The sequence below is a fragment of the Bubalus bubalis genome, chromosome 1 (assembly GCF_019923935.1).
Source record: "Bubalus bubalis isolate 160015118507 breed Murrah chromosome 1, NDDB_SH_1, whole genome shotgun sequence".
NCBI lineage: Eukaryota > Metazoa > Chordata > Mammalia > Artiodactyla > Bovidae > Bubalus > Bubalus bubalis.
The window spans coordinates 143462618-143475160 of NC_059157.1; the positions used below are offsets into that span (position 1 = coordinate 143462618).

General features: G+C 38.2%; 1 protein-coding gene across 9 annotated transcripts in view; it reads left to right on the forward strand.

Annotated features, from left to right (window-relative positions):
- Positions 1-9705, forward strand: part of MECOM (MDS1 and EVI1 complex locus) — a 636593-nt gene extending 626888 nt beyond the window's left edge. For 8 of the 9 annotated variants that reach the window (XM_025285723.3, XM_025285825.3, XM_025285767.3 and 5 more), the window contains 3 exons: positions 2085-2321; positions 3147-3330; positions 8161-9705. In XM_025285723.3, the coding sequence (XP_025141508.2) occupies positions 2085-2321; positions 3147-3330; positions 8161-8295 (556 nt within the window). In that variant the 3' untranslated portion in view covers positions 8296-9705. The remainder of the gene's footprint in view (positions 1-2084; positions 2322-3146; positions 3331-8160) is intronic. The other variant, XM_025285956.3, reaches the window with a different exon arrangement.
- The last annotated feature ends 2838 nt before the right edge of the window (positions 9706-12543 follow it).

Sequence of the window (12543 nt, forward strand, 5' to 3'; positions counted from 1 at the left end):
ATCTTATATTTTAATAATGATAGTTACATGATACAAATAAATATCGAACAAAAAGCACCATTTGTGTTCTGAGACACCTATTCAGATTTCAAACCCTTAGTTGGAAATTTGTGAACCATAAAGCTGCAACATCTGGCTTCAACATGTCTAAACAGCATAGAAGTAAGAAGACTGAGTCATCTAACTTTTCTCCCCTCAACTCCTATCAGACTACTTTTGATGAATAATTTATCTTCTATAAAGGCAAAATTAACAAATAGGTTTTCTTAATCACGTTGGCTTTGTTACGTTTGGTTTTCATCCATGCACTCTTTTGTTCTTTTACTTTTTCTTTCATTTATTTTAAAATAACAATTTCGATCCATTCAGGTCAGCAAGTTGGCAGTGTAACTGGAAACTAATAATTTATGTCTGTGCAAAACATGTTTTCATCATTCTTTGATAAAAGAGGTTAAGTGATGGATTGTATAAAAAAAAACTTAATGATGATATGACTTTTTCTGGTCAAATGAATTTTTACTATGTGCCTCTGTCACACCCAGGATTGTTTAATTTATGTATTTTTTTTTCTGTCCTGGGAAATCTAAATATAAAATTATACTCATTTTTTTTTAAATGTGGGAAATTGATGGGGGTCTATTGCTGGTTTCTGATTTTCCATAACCTGAAAAATAGTTACATTGTGAAAATTGTACATGACTGTAACAATAATTTAGCAGCCTCAGCAAGTTTTCTGAGTTAGTAAACATGTAGGACTACCGGATGCCAGTGTGTATGCTAAGTCGCCTCAGTCATGTCTGACTCTTTGTAACCCCATGGATGGTATGTAGCCTGTGTTAGGCTCCTGTGTCTCAGCATGGCATTCTCCAGGCAAGAATACTGGAGTGGGTTGCCATTTCCTTTTCCAGGGGATCTTCCTGGTCCAGGGATCGAACCTGCATCTCTTGAGTCTCCTGCATTGGCAGGCGGGTTCTTTACCTCTAGCGCCACATGGGAAACCCACCTAGACACCTACGATTGTTTAATTTCTAACAAGCTTTCTGTACTTGGGCAAGTGCCTTAACCTCTCTGATCATATATCTTTGAAAGGAGGAAGTTAGGAGGGATTCAAAACATTTATAATTATTTTCTAACAGTTTCATCTTAATCTTGCAATGAAAGAAATTCAGCTTATACATATTTTAATGTTTTCTTTAAAGCCTGAAAAGCTTATCCTCATTTCATAAACATTCTGCAATGTATTAAATGGGGACTTCTATGTTATTAAACATTTTTTATAATTAAACTTTCGAATTACATATTGCAATCCTTGCCACCACTAAAATATTACAAATGATGTTTTAAATATAATAGGCTTCTTTTGCATCATTATATTACACATATAAACTTCAAAAGATATTTGTACAATGACATTTTTATATCATTTCCCACCCCAGTGTTATCCTGGGAAACAAGGAATATTTTTACATTCAGACTATCACGGATAATTTGAACAAAGTACAGATAAATGAGTTCTCAAACTTCCAAGTCTCAGGAGAGCGTTTAAGTGCCGCATACCACCAGTGTCACCTAGAAAGAGCAAATACTGGTTGGCCCTTGGCAGCCACTCTAACACTTTCTTTGAACTCTTAGATTCTCTTAAAGCATGCATGTTGAAGCTTTGGCAGTGTTGCTTATGGGTATGAGTTTTCCAGAAATCTGTTCTCTTAAATGGTGCCTACTTCTATGGTAATTAGGTAACTTTCTATAGAGAAAAACCTGTGTGTGCTTTTTATATCATATATAACAATATCATTTATCAAGCAAAGGCCTGATAAGAAATAGGAGACTAAGATTGTTTTCCCAGTTCTGCCAGAGGTTCCATTTATAATCTGAATAATCACACAATTATTTTTTTTCATTTTTCCATTTGTGAGGTTACATGTTCCCATGGTTGCCATAGAGCATAAATGATAAAAATTTACTCTAGAAATGTGGAAAACCTAAATTATTGCTAGACAGACATAATGTTAATAATAGAGCTAACTGCATGTTTTGAAATGACACCAGTAATTGAACCTGCTTCTTTTTTATGCTTTTGAAAGAATGAATGGCAGTCACTTTAAAGATGAAAAGGCTTTGGTGACCAATCAAAATTCAGACTTACTGGATGATGAAGAAGTAGAAGATGAGGTGTTGTTAGATGAGGAGGATGAAGACAATGATATTACTGGGAAAATGGGAAAGGAACCAGGGACGAGTAATTTACATGAAGGAAACCCCGAGGATGACTATGAAGACACCAGCACCCTGGAAATGAGCTGTAAAGCATCCCCAGTGAGGTGAGAAGCAAGGGTGGACCCACAGAGGGTTACGATTCCTGCTGCTCTGCTCTTTCACCAGCACGCTATTCCAGGGGATAAGCAATTTGTGAGCAATGAATCGTAAAAACTGTTTGAATTAGCAAGGCATACGCAGTGGATTAATTTTAAAAAGACGGAAACAAAGTGGCCATGAACATAATCCTCAGCATATAAATACATCGATAGATGTGGAACTCTGATTAATCTGAGTAAGGAAGGGTAAATGAAAGGTTAAACAAGTACACAATAACTTATTTAGACTCTACCTATAAAACTCAAAGAAAAATAGAGCTTTTGGCATTATCTAATTTATTCAATTTATCATGTGTTATTCAAATATTGAGAGGAATATCACTTTATTTGCTGTATATGGAATCTATATAGATGACAAATGTTTAAAAGGAAAACATTAGCCCAATAATTAAATTGACTGGAATATTATATTTTCATATGGATAATTGGTGCCAACTGAATATCATCGTAACTGGCTTTATTTTAAATGGAAATTGTATGAATTCTGTCTCCACTGCATTGCTGACTCCACATGTCATTGACTTGAATTCTTTATCTCAAATATATTCTTGCTTTAGTCATGAAAAATCTTAAAAGAAATATATGTATAAGATACAACATTTGTAAGTTTTTTGAAGAATTCAAGAATCGATGGAGGCTACTTTCTACTGCAAATATAATATGACGTTTGACAAGTGTATGAAATCAAATGAAAAGTGATTTGGTTGGATATCAAACTGAAAAAGAAAAAAAAAAAACAACCCTCTGTGCTTTCCCATTGGTTCATTTTAGGTATAAAGAGGAAGAATATAAAACTGGACTTTCTGCTCTAGATCATATAAGGCACTTCACAGATAGCCTCAAAATGAGGAAAATGGAAGATAATCAATATACAGAAGCTGAGGTGTCTTCTTTCAGTGCTTCCCATGTGCCAGAGGAACTTAAACAACCGTTACACAGAAAGTCCAAGTCACAGGTACATACTTTCCTGCAGTATAGCATCCTGGTGACATTGTGCCTTTGATGCCAAAGGCAGATACTCTTTGCAGTGTTCTAGAATCTGAGCAGGTTCAGATACTTTACTCAAAAGGTTCCTATCTCTGCCTATGACTGAATCCAAAATAGTTAGCCACTACAGCAATTAATATGACTGGATTCTGCACAGAAATTTCTGTGACAAACCCTAACCTCCAATAATCCAACCTTTCCTTTGCAATCACCTTACTTTTGTATAGATGGTCCATAAACATTGGATTGCACCTATTTGGAGTAGGAAATGGCAACCCACTCCAGTATTCTTGCCTGGAGAATTTCATGGACAGTACATTGGGTTGCAAAGAGTTGGACACAATCTAGCGACTAACAATTTCACTTCATTTGTATATTACTTCAGAATTATTTTCTAATTGCTTTATGTCTATAATTGTTGTCAACCTAATTATATTTTGATATTTTTGGAAAGTGAATTCTATCCCCTGTTCTTTTTTCTTACTGTACATAGTTAGTAGCTTCCCTTGTAGCTCAGTTGGTAAAGAATCTGCCTGCAATGCAGGAGACCCAGGTTTGATCCCTGGGTTGGGTGGATACCCTGGAGAAGGAAATGGCAACCCACTCCAGTATTCTTGCCTGGAGAATCCCATGGACAGAGGAGCCTGGCAGGCTATAGTCCATGGGTTTGCAAGAGTTGGACATGACTTAGTGACTAAACCACCATACATAGTTAATATACAAATCAACTAATGATAGAATTTAGGAATAAACTAAATTTAGAAGGGTCAGAGTTGAAATGAATTGCCAAAAGTCTATAGCAACTTAATGGCAAACCTGGAAATTAACCCTATCAGTTTTAAATGAATGAATGAATGGTACCCAAGTTCGATGCGGTTTACAGCAATCTATCAGCACTATGGTAACCAAAATAAATCCATCTGAGGATCTATAAATATCATTGAAAAGAGCCTCAGTTCTTCTTCCACAAAAAAGGCAATCAGTCCTTTCTGCTTGACATCTGCACTCAACCAGTTTGTTTGTTCAGGTCCTGAAAAGAAGAAGAAAAAAACTTTCTGTCGTAACCATATTTGTTGGTCACTTTGGTGTAATTGTTTGATCCTGAGTTCATTTTGGAGGTGCCCCTACATACCAAACCGTGTGACTGTATTCATTACTACATTTGGAAATTTTCTATTTGGCTGAGATGTTTTGGGCCATCTTAATAGCAAATGTGGTCATATCTCAACTAAAATGGGAAAAACGTTATCCCACTGGGATAGTACCAATTTTAAAATATTAGTAAATTCAATAAAACGTCTTAAGATGTCAATGGTAACAGACAAAACAAATGTTTTTTCTGAACTAAAGTGAAAGCAGCCAGCCTCATCTCTGACTAGCTGCACTTCTGTGGGTTTGAGAACATCACTTCACAACTCGGTACCATTTTCTTACTGTAAAGTGGGGTGAGTGGAGAAGACGTCTAAGATCCCTTCCTGCTCTGTCATTCAATGGTGATAAAAATGAACTTTGCAATTTCTAACGTTAAAAGTAACCCAGCCAGTTTAGACATCTCATTTTCACTTGGAGACAGCCGTAAGAAGTGGCTAATGTTTTGTTTTTTTTTAACTCTTAGTTTCCAATTTTTCCTTCCTTATTGATCAGAGAAACTGGGGAGCCAACTTTTCTTTTTTTTGAAAAAAATTATTTTCATGATTCCACCCCAAATTATAAGACATTACAAGGCACAATACTGAAAATTCCTGAAACTGTCACAAGTGATAGAAAGCAAAGGGTCCTGGGAACCTAGAGGTATTGGAAGTGATATATTTCAGTACCGGCATTTTGATATATAAAGTCCCTGCCCAATTGGACTAACAATTACCCTCACGAGAAATACTAGAATTTTGCAATTTTTAACTTGTATTTTTATTGTTACTTTATAATGTCATATCGGAGAAGGCAATGGCACCCCACTCCAGTACTCTTGCCTGGAAAATCCCATGGATGGAGGAGCCTGGTGGGCTGCAGTCCATGGGGTCGCTGAGGGTCGGACGACTGAGTGACTTCACTTTCACTTTTCACTTTCACGCATTGGAGAAGGAAATGGCAACCCACTCCAGTGTTCTTGCCTGGAGAATCCCAGGGATGGGGGAGCCTGGTGGGCTGCCGTCTATGGGGTCGCACATAGTCGGACACGACTGAAGCGACTTAGCAGCAGCAGCAGCAGCATAATGTCATATATATATGTATATATATTTATATCAGTTTGAAAATGGTCTCAGGCCTTTTTGCAAAGTGACTTTGTTTCATGAGACTTTATTCTTTCATTCCATTGTCGCTGTCAGTTTTGTGCTGAGCACTGATCCTTGTGCATGAAAATGTTTATTTCCTTTGATTACCAAAAGACAGATATTCCATATTTACCACTTTCTAGAATCTGAATAGATTCAGATGCTTTACTCAAAACTCATACATTTACTCTGTGATTTTTATAGTGATTGAATGGAAAATAGTTGACTAATACAACAGTGGCTGCCCTCTGCATGGAATTTTCTCTGAAAAACCTATACAAAAAGGTAGTTTCAGGAGGCATGTATGCATGCACAGTGAGTTGCTTCAGTCGTGTCCAGCTCTTTGCAACCCTATGGACTATAGCCCACCAGGCTCTTCTGTCCACGGGATTCTCCAGGCAAGAATACTGGAGAATTGCCATTCCCTTCTCCAGGGGATCTTCCCGACCCAGGGATCAAACCTGTGTCTCTTATGTCTCTTGCAATGGCAGGTGGGTTCTTTACCACTAGTGCCGCCTGTGATACCTGCAGTTTCAGGATGCGTGCATGTGTACTATGTCTCTTCAGCCATGTCCGACTCTGTGTGACGTTATGGCCTGTAGCCCGCCAGGCTCCTGTCCATGGAATTATCTAGGCAAGAATACTGGAATGGGTTGCCATGCCCTTCGCCACAGGTAGTTTCAGGATAACAGGTATTATTCACATCAGGCACGCTAAGCTAAACACTTTATGTAAGTTAGTGCTTGTGGTTCCTCCACAACCGTTGGAAGTAAGTTGTTATTATTATCCACATTTTATAGGAAGGAAGTAACCTTGAAAGATGAAGCAACTTGCCCAAGGTCACACAGCTAGTTGAATAGAGGCAGGATAGAAGCCAGGATTAAAACTTAGGATTTCAAAAATTTCTCTCTGCTCCCTTTTCCTTTTCTAAATACCAGAATGAGTTTTGTTAAAACCACGTCAGACTAATCTTTTCTCTTGATCTGTAAATGTGAGTACATAATGAAATAAAGTTAAGTGCTCACTTCACCCATACTTTAAACCTGAAAAGGAGAAGGACTCTGTATTATTTATCCTTAACATCCTAGGACCTAGCACAGTGCCTGGCATAGAGTAGATGCTTAAGAAATATTTTTTAAACATCTGCTGAGTTTTTGTGGGGGTCCAAAAGGCAAAATGCATGCAGAAAAGTCAAATGTGTACATTTAGAGCAGTGACCCAGCAAATCAAAATCAGCCCGAGAGGGCAGATTTTCTAACTGTATGCCATGATTACGGAAGAAACCACAGACCAGCCACATGTCTCAGCATGACTCCCAGAGATGAAATTCTGCTTCACAACAGAGGCATTTTGTCTTTGTTTACCGACAGTGGAATGTCTTTGGCAGGACTTTAATGATTCCACTTCAGCAGCATTTTGACAAGCAAGTTAGCAATGGATGAGACCAACAATAGCAAATCAACAGTGAAAAGTTCACTCCCAAGTCAAGACCAAACATTTCATTTGAATATTTGACTTGGCAGCAAATGGGGAGATTCTCTGAACAGTTATTTAGAATTTGACATGATAATAGGTAAGAGAGTACTTGCTCACAGAGCACCCCTGTACATCCTCTGCTTGGCAAACCCTGGAGCCCAGGGGTGAGAACTTTGTTGGGTCTTGTGATTTGTTTGAGTTTTTGGTAGAACCTACCTCGATTTGCAAGGTCTTTGAGTGTCAGCATTGAATATTTCAAGCTTGGAGGGGAAGTAGAGAGAGGACACTGGATTTGGGCAGAAAAGCTTTTATTGATGACTTTCCTGGTGGCTCAGATGGTTAAGCGTCTGTCTATAATGTGGGAGACCCGGGTTCCATCCCTGGGTTGGGAAGATCCCCTGGAGAAGGAAATGGCAATCCACTCCAGTACTATTGCCTGGAAAATCCCATGGACAGAGGAGCCTGGTAGGCTACAATCCATGGGGTCGCAAAGAGTCGAACACGACCGAGCGACTTCACTTTCTTTCTTTCAGTGTCTAGTTAAGTGACTTTGGGCAAGTCTTTTCACCTTCAGGGCTCTCAGTCATCCAGAGAAGTAGTCTGTAGCATGCTTCCTCTAGATGCTTCCACAGTGCTGTCAAGGCAGAGTTGTCTCTTATATGTATTTTCTGTTTCAGTTGTAAGCATTCAGTAATATTTTGGGTGAGTCAAACATGTACATCAACAGTGAAAGGATGGTTATTATATTTATGGCTGGGGAGGGGGATGACTCCTGTTTCTTAATGGAGGCATAATTGTCATTCTAGGTAGGATCATTAATTTTTTGTTCTGCAGATTGTGTCACTTTTGTGGCCCTGAGGCACTGAAGGCCAGCAGTAACTCCATGCCATTGTAACACACAAGAAATGTCCCTCACTTTTCCCAACACACCCATGAGGGATGCTCCTTCTCAGGGTCCCGTCTCTTCCTAACATTTACCCAAGATAGCCTTCAAATGAAAAGTGATGTTTTTCAAATGCCATTTACCAATTCTCTCCTTTCTACCCCAGGCATACGCTATGATGTTGTCATTGTCCGACAAGGAGTCCCTGCATTCTTCATCCCACAGTTCTTCCAATGTGTGGCATAGTATGGCCAGGGCTGCAGCAGAATCCAGTGCCATCCAGTCCATAAGCCACGTATGACATTCTCAAGGTTGACCAGAGTGGGACCAAGTCCAACAGTAGCATGGCTCTTTCACGTAGGACTATTTAAAAGACTGCTGAGCAGAATGCCTTAGAAACCTGAAGGGTCACTCATGTAAAGTCTGGGGACCTTAAACGGAATGATTAAAAAAGGAAAGAAAGAAAGAGAAAGAAAGAAAGAAAAGGAAACTATTTATTCTCGATATTTTGTTTTGCACAGCCAAGGCAGCTGCTGACTTCTGGAGGATCAATGCGACTTAAAGTGATTCAGTAAAAAGGAAAACCTTGCTGGGCAGAAGGCGTCTTCCCATTCACCTTGCCCTTGGGAGCGGGTGGGTGAGAGGAGCAGTTGAGATGGCGGCATGAACACTCCATAGAAACTGAATTCTTTTTTTGTACCTGACACATGATTGGGAACAGTTGCTTTTAATTACAGATTTAATTTTCTTGCTTTGTTAAAGTTTTTATGTAATTTAACCCTTTGAAGACAGAAGTAGTTGAATGAAATGCACACTTGATTATTATAGAAACTGATAACAGGGAGTTGCCCATTAACTTTTGCCTTCTTTAAGTACATTGTTTAAAACTAGGGAACAAGGGTATGTGTATATTGTAAACTATGGATGTTCAAATGCTCAGAGAGGTTAAGTCAGTGAAGTAACCTGTTCATCACCAGTACCGCTGTACCACTACACTAATAGAAGGTTTGCCAAATCCTTGTAATAACATCTTAATTTTAGACAATCATGTCACTGTTTTTTAATGTTTAATTTTTTTGTGTGTGTTGCGTGTATCATGTATTTATTTGTTGGCAAACTATTGTTTGTTGATTAAAATAGCACTGTTCCATTCAGCCACTACTTTCTGACGTCCGAGGCACACCCCGTTTTGAATTGCAAGGACCAAGGTGACTCGACCTGTGTATGGGAGTGCCAAATGGTGTTTGGCTTTTCTTAACATTCCTTTTTTTGTTGTTTTGTTTTCCTTCTTAATGAGCTAAATACGAATAGATGCAACTTAGTTTTTGTAATACTGAAATTGATTCAATTGTATAAACGATTATAATTTCTTTCATGAAAGCATGATTCTTCTGATTAAAAACTGTACCCCATATTTTATGCTGGTTGTCTGCAAGCTTGTGCGATGTTATGTTCATGTTAATCCTATTTGTAAAATGAAGTGTTCCAGACCTTATGTTAAAAGAGAGACGTAAATAACAGACTGTATTCAGTTATTTTGCCCTTTATTGAGGAACCAGATTTGTTTTCTTTTTGTTTGTAATCTCATTTTGAAATAATCGGCGAGTTGAGGTACTTTCTTCCAATGCTTTGTACAATATAAACTGTTATGCCTTTCAGTGCATTACTATGGGAGGAGCAACTAAAAAATAAAGACTTACAAAAATGGTTATTTTTCCCACAGTGTTGTATTTTCCCTTCTCATGCAATTTTCGTTTCCCTTTGGGATCCAGTGATTTAAAGATATGCCGTCTGGGACTCTGATGCCCTAACAGATACATGGAATGTAGAGCATGTGTGTATAGACATTTGAGATGACATGAAAGATAGCCCTGGGCCCATGAGGAATTGGACTCTCTTCCACTCATTGCTCTGGAATTTCTCCATGTGGTGCAAAGTCAGGGCTCAGGTGCAATAGTACAGGGTCCTTAGGATCACCCCACATCTGCAGCAACCATTTTAGTTAGGATAGAGCAACCTAGTTTTTTTTTTTCTTCTTCTTTATTTTACGTAGTACATGCCAAAAGGTGTTCTGTGCTTATTTTTGTTTTTAATAACCCAAATTCTGTTAACTGATTCACAGGAGGATGGGGACCCTTTAAATTTTCGTTGATCATTTTAAGTCTTTGTTCACATCAAAATATCATTTTTTTCATGATTAGAATCAGAGGGTAGATATGATTTTGAGTTTTCTTTCTTTACCCCCACCAAAAAATTCACTGCATATTGCTACAAATTCTTCAAAATAATCACTTAGCAGTTTCTCCATTTTCCATGGGTTTGACCTCCTATGATTTCTTTAACCATTTCACTTCTGTTGAAAATTTATGTTTTCTGCTTTTCAGTAGTGTGAGCAATGCTATTTTAATTTTCATGGGGGTAATTTTCCTATGTGTTCATATATGTATGCACAGGTTTGAACCGTGATGAGTGGTATTTCCATATTATAAATTCACTGGTGGAGGAGCCATTATGAATATTTTTTGAACCTTAAATATTATGCCAGTTGTTTGAGAATGTGGCTTTTCAACCAGGCCAGCTGTAGAGGCTTCAGCAAGGTCTGCAGATTAAACAAGTATGACACATAGAAGTAGATCCAGACTAATTTCCCTGTTTGTTTATTTATTCTTTCTTAGCCAAATTGCCAGATATGGAGAGACTTCCGACATCCTTTCTAAATGTCAGTAGTGTAAGAATTAAATACGGGGGAGAGGGGATAAATATTGCTTTTTAAATAGAAAGTGGGCGCGGGAAGTATTCAGAAAATATACTAAAACTCTAAATCTGGTCTACACAGAAAGAGAAGAAGAATCTAGTGTTTGAGACATAAGAACAACACGTTCAAGAAAGTGGAGACTGGGAACGTGTTATGCATTTCCCTTTGTTTTAAAGAAAAAACCTATAAATTCTGAAGCTGTTTGAATATTCTCAACGCTACTGAATTCTTGTTAGATTCTGAGCATGACATTTCAGTTGTTTGCTAATGCTTAGCCCCTCCAAATTCCAAAGAGGTTTTCAAGCCTCACATTTCTGCTTTCTTTTACATTCATCTCGCCAGTGCATCTGTGGTGCATCTGTCCTGCACCACACGGCCCTGTGGGGAGACCATGAGATGTGGTGGAGACAATGTTGGATTTGGAAGATGAAGACCTGACTTTAAGTTCTGGTTCTATTGCTTTGGTGGCTTTTGAGGTCTTAGGCAAGTCATATACCTTTCAAAATTTCATCTGTAAAACCAGGGTAACAATACCTGTTTCTCCTGCTACTGTACTAGGTTTCTGTGGATATTGAAAATCAAAATATATTTTTAGAAATATTTGGGAAAAGTTGAACACATGCAGGCACTTCATAATTTTTATGGTGGTAGTTAAGAGAATAGAATGTGCATCTGTGTGTGTGTTTATACACATGTGTTTATACTATGTTAAAAAGTTTTTAGAATATAACAAATCTAGAGTATACAAAAGTGGATATGGACCTTTTTTGGAAAAACTATTGAAATATAGTTGATTTGCAATGTTGTGTTAGTTTCAAGTGTATAGCAAATTGATTCAGTTATACGTGTGTGTGTGTGTGTGTGTATTGTTGTTTACACTCTAAGTCACATCCAACTCTTGTGACCCCATGGAGTATAATCTGCCAGACTCCTCTGTCCATGGGATTTCCCAGCAAAAGTACTGGAGTGGGTTGCCATTTCCTTTTCCAGGGCATCTTCCTGACTCAGGGATGGAACCTACACCTCCTGCATTGGCAGGCATATTCTTTAACCACTGAACCACTAAGGAAGCCCATATATATTTCTATATATATGTATATATATGTTCCTTTCCAGATTCTTTCTCCTTTCAGGTTATTACAAGATATTGAGTATACTTTTCTGTGCTATACAATAGGTCCTTGTTGGTTAGCTATTTTATATATAGTAGTGTATATCTGTTAACCCCAAAATCCTTATCGTGTTTCTTGAATAAATATGTAGCTTGGAAAAATAAAGAAAACTCAGCTCTTTGAGAACATGAGCCATCCAGTCTAATTGCTGTGTGCTCTCCAAAAATTCAAGGACAGTTAAGAAAACACATTCAAAGAATAAGCACACACATACTTTTATTTTCAGATAATGACCATCAACCAATCATTATTTTTTATACAGAATAAATAAAATGAGCTATTCATTTTTAAAACTGACTGTTGTGCCAGTGTCATGCTAGGAATGTGTGCATCCATTAGCTCCATTAATCATCGCAGCAAGCCTGCATGCAGGATGTATTATTCCTGTTTCACAGACGAGGAAACTGGAGCTTAGAGAGTCTTAGAGCCTATTCCACTGCCACCCTGCTGGGAACTGGCTGGCTGAGAATCCACAGGTGCCAGGCTCCTTAGCCCACGCTTAGTCAAGCATCTCAGATCTCCGGGTTCAGGAGCAACTGAAGAAGTCCAAAAAGATCTGTTCCAAACCAAGGCTATGTGCCAAAAGAGGCACAGGTCTAACAAGGCTATGTCCCCAAACCAA